Genomic DNA, 14296 nt, shown 5'->3' with positions numbered 1-14296 from the left:
AAAAACAATATCTTTTCATTATCACAAATGGCTATCAGCCTCCCCATCCGCAGCCCATTGGATGGGGGGGGACAGCCTCGGGCTTCACCCCTGGCCCTTGGGTGGCTGGGGGGGGGGACCCCTTGATTGAAGGGGTCCCCACTTCCCCAGGGTACCCCGGCCAGGGGTGACTAGTTGGATTTTTGATGCCACGGCCGCAGGGCACTGTATAAAAGTGACCCCCGGCTGTGGCATTATCTGTCCAGCTAGTGGAGCCCGGTGCTGGTTTTAAAAATACGGGGGACCCCTACTCTTTTTGTCCCCCGTATTTTTGGAACCAGGACCAGGCGCAGAGCCCGATGCTGGTTGCTTAAATATGGGGGAACCCCTGTCAATTTTGTCCCCATATTTCTGCAACCAGGATCGGCTCAAAGAGCCCGAGGCTGGTTATGCTTAGGAGGGGGGACCCCACGCATTTTTTGGGGGGGATTTTACATTGTTTAATTAAAAAAAAAAAAAATAAGAACCCCAGCACGGATCACACAGATCCGGCCGAGATTGATTGTAAAAAAAAACGGCAGTGTTTTGCTAATCACTGCCGTAAAAATAGGTAAAAAAAAACGAATGACATCGACATCGGAAGAAAAGAAAAACCCGAATACGACAGCTTAGTAAATCCATCGTAATCAATTCAAAAAGTTGCAGTTTTACACTGTCGATGTCATTCGTGATTGAACTTTGACCTTTTTTCGGAAATTACGAATCTTAGTAAATTTACCCCCAAGTCTTGATACATCTCCCTCATACTATAAATACTAGTATTTTTGTATTATTTCCATATCAATAGATATTTAATAGTGCACGGATATTGGTGGTCATTCCGAGTTGATCGCTCGCTAGCAGTTTTTAGCAGCGGTGCAAACGCTATGCCGCCTCCCACTGGGAGTGTATTTTAGCTTAGCAGAAGTGCGAACGAAAGGATCGCAGAACGGCTACAAAAAATAAATTGTGCAGTTTCAGAGTAGCTTCAGACCTACTCAGCGCTTGCGATCACTTCAGACTATTTAGTTCCGGATTCTACGTCACAAACACGCCCTGCGTTCGCCCAGCCACGCCTGCGTTTTTCCTGGCACGCCTGCGTTTTTCCGAACACTCCCTGAAAACTGTCAGTTGACACCCAGAAAAGCCCACTTCCTGACAATCACTCTACGGCGGACATTGCAAATGAAAAGCCTCACTAGATCTTGTGTAAAACTACATCGGCTGTTGTGAATGTACGTCGCGCGTGCGCATTGTGCCGCATACGCATGCGCAGAAGTGCCGCTTTTTCACTTAATCGCTACGCTGCGAACATTTTTATCTAGCCATCAACTCGGAAAGACCCCCTTAGACAGGAATTGAGCTCATGACTGCAGTAATGCTAACCACTACACTAACCGTGCTACGCCATTTATGCAGCTATATCGGACACTCGAGGGATAACAATTTAGTATCTGCACAAAAGAGAGGCTTTTAGAATGTGTGTATGTGGCAGTTCATCTTCAAGCTGTGTGGCAAGCAAAGGACAACAGTCTGAGGGGAACTGATTCCATGACATTTTTCTTACACAGGTTCCCAGTTACGCTGAGTTACGGCCATGCCTCTCGGGAAAAATGGAAAGAAGAAAATTGAAGACATTAATATGGTGTACAACATCAAGGAGAAGCTTGGAGCGTGAGTACCGGGGAGGGAGGGAGATTTCTTCTAGAACACTGGTGGCATTCAAACTTGTCCTTAGGCCTTAGTCGCAGAGCTCACATGGCCTCTCGGTAGTACAGGCGGATATATCAGGTTGTCGGGAAACTAATTATCTAAGTTGCGCTCCTGTCGTTGGATCCTATAATTGTGCTCAGGCCACAGGACAGGGCTGTAGAGCAGAGGTTCTCAGATTATTTCACTGGGGGCTCATATACAAATTACTATCGTCATCACCATGTGAGCACCAACGTTAGAGATATTGCTATTGCTGATATTCCAAAGCTGATATTAAATCTGTAGTAGTCTAAGATCATTCCAGTTTCAATTATGGTTTTTGCAGACACCCTGCCTTGCTCTGATTCTTAATTTTGGTTGCTACAGGCAACCTCTCCACTCTTCCACTTCTCCACGTTTTAAAAGGTTTGGTACATTTCTTCCCTGGCACATCCACTGCCACTTTGAATTTTCTGGTGTCCAGTGGTTGTCCATCTGTCTCAGGGACTAATTCAGACCCGATCGCTGCTGTGCGTTTTCGCAAAGCGGGCGATCAGGTCTGAACTGCGTTTGCACAGGCGCCGCAGTGCGTCGGCTCATGCCAAAGATGCGATCGGCATCTTAGCCCAGCGATCGCCTCTGCCTGATTGACAGGCAGAGGCGTTTGCTGGGCGTTCGGCCGCCATTTTGGGGGCACGGGCCGGGCAATGCAGGTGTGCCCGGACCGTGCGGGGGGCGGGCCGCGGCGGCTGCGTGATGTCACACGCAGCCACTGCGACGCGGAGGGTGACGGGTAGCTCCCCGCCAGTGCGCAGGAGCTGCGCTGGTAGGGAGCTACTCTTCAGGTACAAAAGCTTCGCCGCAGTGTGATGCTTTGGTACCTGTGCCGGGAAGGGACATTTTGGGGGCACGTGCTGGGCAACGTAGGTGTGCCAGGACCGCGTGGGGGGCGGGCCGCAGCGGCTGCATTATGTCACACGCAGCCGCTGGGACCCGGGCAGCCACGAGTAGCTCCCGGCCAGCATGCAAAAGCTGCGCTGGCCGGGAGCTACTCCTGAAGTGCAAAAGCATTGCCGCTGTGCGATGCTTTTGCACTTCAGTGACGGGGCAGGGACTGACATGCAGGTCGGACTAGCCCTGTCCTGGGCGTCCCCCCACATGTCTGTGAAAATGATCGTAGATGTGCTATATTTAGCACATCTACGATCAAGTCTGACCCCCTCAGTGGAGTGGAGCGGTGAGAATAATGGTCCATCCAGGCAGTTATATTCCCGGACTTGGGCAAGGGTAGTGCTGCTGGAAAGAGCTTCTTGTTGCTCATCTCTGGCAGGGCAGCCTCAGACAGCAGAAACCATGGTATTGGAAACCGTTATATTTTATGGACGCTGTTCGCAACATATCCGTGTCTGGCCTGCCAACCCGCAACTCCTCCCCCCCATTACCACCCAGAAACACCCACTGAAATTGCATCAGTTATCGGGATGCATGCGCAGTGAGATTTGGATGCATGCTCATTCAGAAAACATTGGCTGATTCCACCGGACATCTGCGACCGCCTCTGAATTAGCCCACTATATCGCTGTAAAGATGCGCGTTCTTTTTATGTAAATTGGTGACATCATAGACGATATACTGTATGTCAAATTGTGGCATGTAAAACAGAAAACCAGTAAGATTATTCCTTTGTTTTTCCATTCCAGTAATTAAATCTATTTATCATTGTCAAAATGCGCAGTCAGTAGTCTGTAGTACATCTTTGTCAGATATTCCTCCAGATTTTTTTTTTTTTACATACCTACGCATTAGAAAGATAAAGATATAAACATCCAGTAATAGATATAAAAATGTAAGTGTAAATATGGATTATATATTATTATTATTATTATCCTTTATTTAAATTACGCCACAAGGGTTCGCAGCGCCTAACAAAGTACTTGAACAAAGGAGCAAGGGAACAGTGACTTACAGTACAAGACATTGCATGACGAGGACATGGTATATAAACATTGCAGCATCAGCGGTCCGAACACTCAAGTAAGCAGAAGGGTTAGGTGTCGTTGTTGGGAGTATGGAGTAGGTGATAACATTACATTGTAAAAGGGAGGGGCAGACAGACAGGGGTGACACAGATGGGGTAGACAGTGAGCATATGGCAGTGGGTTAGTGCGAGAGCTGAATGGCTTTGATGAAGAAGTGGGTCTTAAGAGTCCGTTTGAAATTTTGTAGAGAGTCTGATAGGGAGAGAGTTCCAGAGGTAGGGAGCAGCAAGGGCAAAATCATGGAGGCGGGAGGGATTAATCAGTTGGTACTCTAGTAAAGGCTGCATTCATTTGTGGAGCGAAGAGGGTGGGGAGAGTGTGAAGAGAGATAAGGTCACAGATGGAAATGGTAGAGAATTGGGGGCTTTGCAAGTGATATATATATATATATATATATATACACAGTATATAGGGTCTAATTCAGAACCGATCGCAGCAGCAAAATTGTTCTCTAATGGGCAAAACCATGTGCACTGCAGGTGGGGCAGATATAACATGTGCAGAGAGAGTTAGATTTGGGTGGGGTGTGTTCAAACTGAAATATAAATTACGGTGTAAAAATAAAATAGCCAGTATTTACCCTGCACAGAAACAAAATAACCCACCCAAATCTAACTCTCTCTGCACATGTTACATCTGCCACACCTGCAGTGCACCCGGGGGTAATTCAGACCTGGTCGCTAGGCTACGTTTTCGTACAGCAGGCGATCAGGTCTAAACTGCGCATGCGTATGCACCACAATACGCAGACGCGTCGCACGGGTACAAAGCAGATCGCTGCTCAGCGATGGGTTTGTGCGAAGAATCCATTTGCACGGGCGATCGCAAAGAGATTGACAGGAAGAGAGCGTTTGTGGGGGGCAACTGACCGTTTTCTGAGAGTGTTTGGAAAAACACAGGCGTGTCCATGCGTTTGCAGGGCGGGTGTCTGACGTCAATTCCGTCCCCTGACAGGCTGAAGTGATCGCAGCGGCTGAGTAAGTCCTGGGCTGGGCAGAGACTGCACAAAATCTGTTTGTACAGCTCTGCTACACATGCGTTCGCACACTTGCAAAGCTAAAATACTCTCCCCCTGTAGGCGGCGACCATCTGATCGCAGCAGTGCAAAAATCGCCTGCTAGCGATCATGTCTAGCCCCAGAATTTTGTCCATTAGCTAACAAATTTTCTGCTGCGATCAGGTCTGAATTAGCCCCACTGTCAGTTTTCTGAGCACAGTGTGGGAATTCTCATCCTTCAGTTCTGAATATCTGTGCTTGATGTCAGGCTTAACATAGTTTATTAACCCTTGTGTGAGAGTAGAGGATGAAATAAATGAAATATCTCATGAAGACGAAGATTGCCCATGAAGACAAAGCCTGACATGCAAGCGTCCAGCCCAGGGAAGACATGTTAGTGGAGGAGGGGGCATGTGAGCATGGCCTGTCCTGTATGGAGAATGTGGCAGTTGGAACACGCTGTGAGGGACAGGAGCAGAGAGAGGTTCACACAGCTGTCACACACGCACTCTCCTGTTGTCTGTCACTTTATGGCTGCAGAACCTTTATCCTGCCCGTTGTTATTTTCATCTTTTCCCTGTGTCCCTCCAACTGCATTTACTGATTACCAGGATAGGCAGGACGCAACTGAATGGGAACTCTTGTGAATCCTTTGTAGAGTTATTTGAAGAGACAACCAGAGAGAGAAACCCTCCGGAATTTACAAAGGACATTATAAATACCTGTTTATTTAACTAGAAGAGGCAGTCTACACCAGGAGCATAACCAGAACTTTGTGAGCCCCATAGCAACATATTGGAGGGGCCCCTGTCCCAGTGCTTCTAGTGAGACCTCTTTCCGCAGCAGTTATGAATGTTATAGTGCCCTAGTTCATTTTCTTAACCAAAGTAGTGCCCTAGGTAATATGATGCCCCATGGTAGTGCCCTAGTTGATAGTATGCCCCATACTAGTGACCTAGTTGATAGTATGCCCCATAGTAGTCACCTAGCAGTTTCTTTAATGAACCTTCATAGTTTCCTAGTTTACATTATGCCACATTGTAGGGCTGCCAGTACACATTATGCCACAGCACCCCCAATTCACATTATGATATTCAGTGCCCCCAATTCATATTATGGCACATCACGGTGCCCCCCTGTTCTTATTATGCCAGATTACAGTGCCTTCTGCTCATGTTATGGTAGACTACATTGCCACTGTTCATACTGTACCACATTAGAATGCCCTCCAGTTCAAATTATGTTACATCACAGTGCCCCAGTTCTTATTATGCCACACTGTAGTGCCTCCATGCCACATTGTGCCACATAAAAGTGCCCCAGTTCTTATTATGTAACATTTTAGTGCCCTCCACTTTACAATGAGCAGATCAGATTATGACACATTACAGTGCCCGTTCATAGTCTGCCACATTACAGTGCCCTCCAGTTTGTATTCTGCCACATTACAGTGACCCCTTACCATTATAACATCCACTACACAATTCTGTCACTGAATATTGAATGTCACCCCATTCAGGCTGGGCAATGGTTCAGACCCAAGTGCTTAGCAGGCAAATTTGGGAAATGTAGGGGAGCCCCGGATGGCGATGTTAGGCAGTGGTTGGGGTGGCAGTTGGTGTGGCAGTGGTGTGGGTGGCAGTTGGTGTGGCAGTGGTGTGAGGTGGCAGTTGGTGTGGCACTGGTGTGGGTGGCAGTTGGTGTGGCAGTGGTGTGAGGTGGCAGTTGGTGTGGCAGTGGTGTGAGGTGGCAGTTGGTGTGGCAGTGGTGTGGGGTGGCAGTTGGTGTGGCAGTGGTGTGGGTGGCAGTTGGTGTGGCAGTGGTGTGGGGTGGCAGTTGGTGTGGGGTGGCAGTGGTTGGTGTGGCAGTTGGTGTGGCAGTGGTGTGGGTGGCAGTTGGTGTGGCAGTGGTGTGGGTGGCAGTTGGTGTGGCAGTGGTGTGGGTGGCAGTTGGTGTGGCAGTGGTGTGAGGTGGCAGTTGGTGTGGCAGTGGTGTGGGTGGCAGTTGGTGTGGCAGTGGTGTGGGGTGGCAGTTGGTGTGGCAGTGGTGCGGGGTGGCAGTGGTTGGTGTGGCAGTGGTGTGGGTGGCAGTTGGTGTGGCAGTGGTGTGAGGTGGCAGTTGGTGTGCCTCCCATTTGAATTCTGGACTGTGCTGCAGCCCAACCTCTGGAGCCACCACTGATTCCATCCTTCAACGGTAGTTACAGGCTGGTTTACCACTGGCTCATCCCTCCTTTTGTCTCTCCAGCCCCATCCCAGTATCTTATAGTTGGCAATATCAGATACAAATCAGTCTTTACAGTCTGTGGATCTGATTAAGAGATGAACACAGTATTGATGTTGGAGCGATTTTTTTTGCCACTGCGCACAAGTCTGAGTCGCACTGCACATCTGCCGCGTTGATCTTTCAACGGTGATCTTAGCTGCAGTGTAGTGGAAGGTGATTCTGCCCAAGGACTGTCTCTCAGAGCTGCAAGCTTCTTGGGGTGATCTGGTATGGTTAGTTACTCACTAGAAACATATCGTGCTTGTGTAATACATTTATGTAGATGAGGGGAGCAGGAACTCTTTACCTGGGCCTGTTGGAGGAGCCAAGCGGAGGCCTGTCCTCCCCTCCGTTCCCGTTACAAGCAGCAGAACGAAGCACGGGAGATAGCACTCTTCTTGTCTATCATTTTATATAAGCCCATCCCCAGAGACTGCTGTGGGCCAGTAAGAGTTGGGGGGCGGGCTTATAGAAGATGATAGACAAGCAGAGTGATGTTTCCCATGCTTCAGCAGCTGACAGGACAGTGATACACGCAGCGGCACCAGTAAGAGCCAGATAAATAGGACTTTAGGGTTCTATTTAATTAACCTAGGCTGGGTACACACCAGACAGACATGTCAGTGGACCTGGCGTTGTGCTGACAGAGCGGTCAATTCAGGTAACTATACACACTTACCGATCGGCCGCTCTATGGGGCTAATTCAGACTTAATCGCTAGGCTGCGTTTTCGTACAGCCTGCGATCAGGTCTGAACTGCAATGGTACGCAGTGACGGGGAGCGCCGGGCAGCGCCGGAATGGTGTGAGAAAAGCGTATGCACGGGCGATCGCAAGGTGACTGACAGGAAGAGGCCGTTTGTGGGTGGCAACTGACTGTTTTTAAGGAGTGTCCGGAGGAACGCAGGAGGGAGCAGGCGTTTGGAGGGAGGGTTTCTGACGTCAGCTCCGGCCCCGATCATCGCACTGAAAGAGTAAGTCCTGGGCTGTGCAGAGACGTAGCTCTCCTGCACATGCGATCGCACCCCTGCACATGCGATCGCACCCCTGCACAGCCATTTCCCCCTCCCCCTGTAGGCGGCGACTACCTGATCGCAGGGATGCAAAAAACGCAGCCTAGCGATCAGATCTGAATTAGGCCCTAGGTGTCGGTCAGGCCACTGAGTGGGGCATGCATTTGAATTTGCTGTGACGTCAGCCCCTGCAGCAAGTGTACGGGTGGTCGGCGGCCCCCCCGTACACAGAGCCATATGCACTGATATATATTTAGATATATCAGCCATCAGCTGTGCTGCACTGTCTTCGCGATATGTCTGTGAACGGCATCATTCACATACATATCGGGTGTACATACCCGCCAGCGGGCTCACAATATATCGGCCGTTTGCTCAAATGGCGGTATATCACCCAGCATAGGAATTGCGGTCATTCTCCCGAACATGTCTGAATATATGTGGGCTATATAGACATTCTGGAAGCGATGTATGAAACCTTGGAGAAAAATAAAGAGGAGAGAGATAAAGTACCAACCAATCAGCTCCTGGCTGTCATTTTTCAAACACAGCCTGTAACATAGCAGTTAGGAGCGGATTAGCGGTACTTTATCTCTCTCCACATTATCTCTCTCCAAACTTTACTACATCTCCCCATGTTTTTGAGAAATTACAATTAGGGGCTGATTGGGTTGATAAGTGATCTCTCAGCGCTTTATCTCTCTCCAAGTTTTCAACCCAATTAGACACGAGGGGGAGCGAGTTGCTGCTGTGACCCCATGCAAACACTCCCACTGGTCCAACAACTCTCCCCTTCGGCACAATCTAGCCCGACCTTGTAGATTTTTGTACGTGGGGCTGCAAACAAAAAAATCAGCGCGTCGGATGGTACTGTAAGTGCAGCATATAGCTGGCGCCAGTAAGAGCCCTATACACCTGTGCTGGCTTGTTCCAAGGAGAGAGAATAGCTGCAGCCGCAGCATCACTCTCCGACTTCTCATCAAAGGAAATGCAGTTTATTACTGGCTTGAACATATATTTTTTTGCTCTGTGTCGTCGTCGTCGTCGTCCCCCATTCTCCTGCTGTCTTAATTATCTTCTTCTGCCCACGATGTGTCAGGGGAGGGGAGGAAGGCCAGTCATCCGTGCTTAGGTGATGTACAAGGCATCTACAGTAAGCAGCGTGCGTCGTGAGGCAGCTCTGATCATAGGAATCAGCAGGATTCTGTGTAACGCAATGTCTTTCTTCCTCCACCGAAATACAGCTGATTAGTCCAATATCTATCCTCCTCCGCCTCATGTGCCTGCCATCATGTCAGCCCGGCTGGGTGCCGTTGTCACTGCCCTCCTCCACCCACGCAGTGCAGTCGTCCATGGGAGATGATGCCAGTCTACGCTGCTAACGAGGAGGACTGCTAGTTAGTGCGGGGAGCGTGGGCAGGTTGGGAGCATACAGTGAGGGGGCGGATGTCCCTTCAGAAGAGCAGGAAGTCACAAGCGGGTAGCTTGGAAAGACGCAGCCTGGAACAGTTACTAGGGAGCGAGAGTACGTGGATCCTTGGGGGTAATTCAGACCTGATCGCTAGGCTGCGTTTTCGGACAGCGGGCGATCAGGCCTAAACTGCGCATGCGTATGCGCCGCAATGCGCAGGCGCATCTTGCACGGGTACAAAGCGGATCGCCGCTCAGCGATGGGTTTGTGCGAAGGATCTGTTCGCACGGGCGTTCGCAAGGAGATTGACAGGAAGAGGGCGTTTGTGGGTGGCAACCGACCGTTTTCTGGGAGTGGTTGGAAAAAACGCAGGCGTGTCCATGCGTTTGCAGGGCGGGTGTCTGACGTTAGTTCCGGCCCCGGACAGGCTGAAGTGTTAGCAGCGGCTGAGTAAGTCCTGGGCTGCGCAGAGACTGCACAAGGGGGGTGATTCCCACCCGATCGCTCGCTGCAGTTTATCGCAGCTTAGCGATCGGGTCGGATCCGCCGGCGCATGCTGGGTGGCTGAAGGCCATTGTATTGCAGCGATCGCCTCTGCCTGACTGACAGGCAGAGGCGGTCGCTGGGCGGGAGTGGGCTGGGATGAACCATTGGGGGGGGGCAGGCCGCGGCGGCTGCGTGACGTCACACGCAGCCGCTGTGACCCAGGCAGCGAGGAGTTTCCTGCGCTGGCCAGGAGTTACTCCTGAAATGCAAAAGCATCGCCACTGTGCAATGCTTTTGCATTTTTGCGGGGGAGGGGGGCTGCACTGACATGCGGAGCGGACTAGCCCTGTGCTGGGCGTCCCCCCGCATGTCTGAGTGCCTGATCGTAGCTGTGCTAAATTGAGCACAGCTACGATCAGCTCGGAATGACCCCTAAGATCTATTGGTATAGCTCTGCTACACATGCGTTCGCACACTTGCAAAACATTAGCCCCCCCCCCCCCCCCCCCCCCCTTGCATTATCCCCCTTATCTTCCAGCTCTTCCTATGGCACTAGAACACAGTGTTTGCACATGCAAAATGTTCACTTCATGATATCACCAACCCAAGCAGAAGATTATGGTCACAGAGAAGACAATGGGTCTAATTCATACCCGTTCACACGCTAAGGGTTTTTTTCTTGCAGTCCTGCGTTCGCATTGTCACCGCCCATAGGGGAGTGTATTTTTGCTTTGCAAGTGTGAGAACGCATGTGTAGCAGAGCTGTACAAACAGATTTTGTGCAGTCTCTGAGTAGCCCAGGACTTACTCAGCCGCTGCGATCACATCAGCCTGTCCGGGACCAGAATTGACGTCAGGAACCCTCCCTACAAACGTTTGGAGACGCCTGCGTTTTTCCAAACACTCCCAGAAAATGGTCAGTTACCACCCACAAACGCCCTCTTGCTGTCAATCTTCTTGCGAACGCCCGTGCGAACGGATCCTTGCAGCCGCTGTAACCCTCGCAGCGACGGGTAGCTCCCTGTCAGTGTGCAGGAGCTGCGCTGGCTGGGAGCTACTCTTCAAGTACAAAAGCATCACCACTGTGTAATGCTTATGGGGCAGGGAGTGACATGCGGGGCGGACTAGCCCTGTGCTGGGCGTCCCCCCACGTGTCAGGGACACTGATCGTAGATGTGCTACATTTAGCACATCTACGGTCAGGTCAGAATTAGGCCCATGGTGTATATGAATTGGAGGTCCTTGTCAAGATGACGGGATTACTCTAAGAGGGCAAAACTTGACATCTCCCCGTGGGAAGAGCTGAAGCTGGATGGATCAGTGCTTTTCTTGCTAATTTTCATATTTACCAACAACCACATATAAAATGTCACCCCCAACTCGCAATGCAGTCAACCGCTTTCACTTTGCTTCCAGGTTTAGCGTCGACGCGCTTACTGCACGTGTAGCCATCAGTCTGCACATGTGTCAGCAGGGTCAGCGGAGGGGGATCATAAGAATCCCTCCCCTATAAAAACGAGTGATAGCCCCGATTTCTCCCATTCTCCACAGATAAAGGGATCTGAATTGTAGCAAGGATCTTTTTGCCAAGAAATCAGTTATTGGGTGATACCTACTTATCCCTCACCCTTACTTCCCCGTATTCCACTGTGGGCGATGCAATGCTGTAAATATTTACCAAACAGCGGTAACTCTCTTTGTCCTTGCTTTAGTTGAAATGATAGCACTATTTAGGGGGTAAAGTATGATTTACCGGCGGGTGGGATGCCGGCTGTCCATATCCCGACAGCGGCATCCCGTCCGCCAGAATGGCAGCAGCTGGGCGAGCGCAAAGAGTCCCCTTGCGGGCTTGGTGAGGGCACGTTGGCTTGCACAGGATCTATTCCCACTCTATGGGTTTTCGTGGACACCCACGAGTGGGACATGGGCCCTCATTCCGAGTTGTTCGCTCGTTATTTTTCTTCGCATCGGTGCGATTTTCCGCTAACTGCGCATGCGCAATGTTCGCACTGCGACTGCGCCAAGTAAATTTGCTATGCAGTTAGGTATTTTACTAACGGCATTACAAGGTTTTTTTTTCGTTCTGGTGATCGTAGTGTGATTGACAGGAAGTGGGTGTTTCTGGGCGGAAACTGGCCGTTTTATGGGTGTGTGTGAAAAAACGCTGCCGTTTCTGGGAAAAACTCGGGAGTGGCTGGAGAAACGGGTGAGTGTCTGAGCGAACGCTGGGTGTGTTTGTGACGTCAAACCAGGAACGAAACTGACTGAACTGATCGCAGTGTAGGAGTAAGTCTCGAGCTACTGAGAAACTGCTAAGAAATTTCTATTCGCAATTCTGCTAAGCTAAGATACACTCCCAGAGGGCGGCGGCTTAGTGTGTGCAATGCTGCTAAAAGCAGCTAGCGAGCGAACAACTCGGAATGAGGGCCATAGTCCTGTTTAGCCGGGATTCCGGCTGGCGACATTGTCGGCTGTTGGGATTTCGGCGTTGGTATCCTGACTTCCGGGATCAGACTTTTACGTTGCTGGTATGTTTTGTAGAGATGAGCGGGTTCGGTTTCTCTGAATCCGAACCCGCCAGAACTTCATGTTTTTTTTCACGGGTCCGAGCGACTCGGATCTTCCCGCCTTGCTCGGTTAACCCGAGCGCGCCCGAACGTCATCATGACGCTGTCGGATTCTCGCGAGGCTCGGATTCTATCGCGAGACTCGGATTCTATATAAGGAGCCGCGCGTCGCCGCCATTTTCACACGTGCATTGAGATTGATAGGGAGAGGACGTGGCTGGCGTCCTCTCCGTTTAGAATAGATTAGAGAGACACTTGATTTACTAATTTTGGGGAGCATTAGGAGTACTCAGTACAGTGCAGAGTTTTGCTGATAGTGACCACCAGTTTTATTTATAATCCGTTCTCTGCCTGAAAAAAGCGATACACAGCACACAGTGACTCAGTCACATACCATATCTGTGTGCACTGCTCAGGCTCAGGCCAGTGTGCTGCATCATCTATTATCTATATATAATATTATATATATCTGTCTGACTGCTCAGCTCACACAGCTTATAATTGTGGGGGAGACTGGGGAGCACTACTGCAGTGCCAGTTATAGGTTATAGCAGGAGCCAGGAGTACATAATATTATATTAAGATTAAACAGTGCACACTTTTGCTGCAGGAGTGCCACTGCCAGTGTGACTAGTGACCAGTGACCTGACCACCAGTATATATAATATTAGTAGTATACTATCTCTTTATCAACCAGTCTATATTAGCAGCAGACACAGTACAGTGCGGTAGTTCACGGCTGTGGCTACCTCTGTGTCGGCACTCGGCAGCCCGTCCATAATTGTATATACCACCTAACCGTGGTTTTTTTTTCTTTCTTTATACATACATACTAGTTACGAGTATACTATCTCTTTATCAACCAGTCTATATTAGCAGCAGACACAGTACAGTGCGGTAGTTCACGGCTGTGGCTACCTCTGTGTCGGCACTCGGCAGCCCGTCCATAATTGTATATACCACCTAACCGTGGTTTTTTTTTCTTTCTTTATACATACATACTAGTTACGAGTATACTATCTCTTTATCAACCAGTCTATATATTAGCAGCAGACACAGTACAGTGCGGTAGTTCACGGCTGTGGCTACCTCTGTGTCGGCACTCGGCAGCCCGTCCATAATTGTATATACCACCTAACCGTGGTTTTTTTTTCTTTCTTTATACATACATACTAGTTACGAGTATACTATCTCTTTATCAACCAGTCTATATATTAGCAGCAGACACAGTACAGTGCGGTAGTTCACGGCTGTGGCTACCTCTGTGTCGGCACTCGGCAGCCCGTCCATAATTGTATATACCACCTAACCGTGGTTTTTTTTTCTTTCTTTATACATACATACTAGTTACGAGTATACTATCTCTTTATCAACCAGTCTATATATTAGCAGCAGACACAGTACAGTGCGGTAGTTCACGGCTGTGGCTACCTCTGTGTCGGCACTCGGCAGCCCGTCCATAATTGTATATACCACCTAACCGTGGTTTTTTTTTCTTTCTTTATACATACATACTAGTTACGAGTATACTATCTCTTTATCAACCAGTCTATATATTAGCAGCAGACACAGTACAGTGCGGTAGTTCACGGCTGTGGCTACCTCTGTGTCGGCACTCGGCAGCCCGTCCATAATTGTATATACCACCTAACCGTGGTTTTTTTTTCTTTCTTTATACATACATACTAGTTACGAGTATACTATCTCTTTATCAACCAGTCTATATATTAGCAGCAGACACAGTACAGTGCGGTAGTTCACGGCTGTGGCTACCTCTGTGTCGGCACTCGGCAGCCCGTCCATAATTGT

At 49.6% G+C, this 14296-nt stretch overlaps 1 protein-coding gene across 3 annotated transcripts in view; it reads left to right on the top strand.

Annotated features, from left to right (window-relative positions):
- PNCK (pregnancy up-regulated nonubiquitous CaM kinase) overlaps positions 1-14296 on the top strand; it is a 155891-nt gene that overhangs the window by 43471 nt on the left and 98124 nt on the right. For all 3 annotated transcript variants that reach the window (XM_063936332.1, XM_063936333.1, XM_063936331.1), the window contains exon 2: positions 1590-1692. In XM_063936332.1, the coding sequence (XP_063792402.1) occupies positions 1616-1692 (77 nt within the window). In that variant the 5' untranslated portion in view covers positions 1590-1615. The remainder of the gene's footprint in view (positions 1-1589; positions 1693-14296) is intronic.

This window comes from Pseudophryne corroboree, chromosome 8, assembly GCF_028390025.1.
Source record: "Pseudophryne corroboree isolate aPseCor3 chromosome 8, aPseCor3.hap2, whole genome shotgun sequence".
Taxonomy (NCBI): domain Eukaryota; kingdom Metazoa; phylum Chordata; class Amphibia; order Anura; family Myobatrachidae; genus Pseudophryne; species Pseudophryne corroboree.
This window is presented reverse-complemented; position numbering and strand designations above follow the sequence as displayed.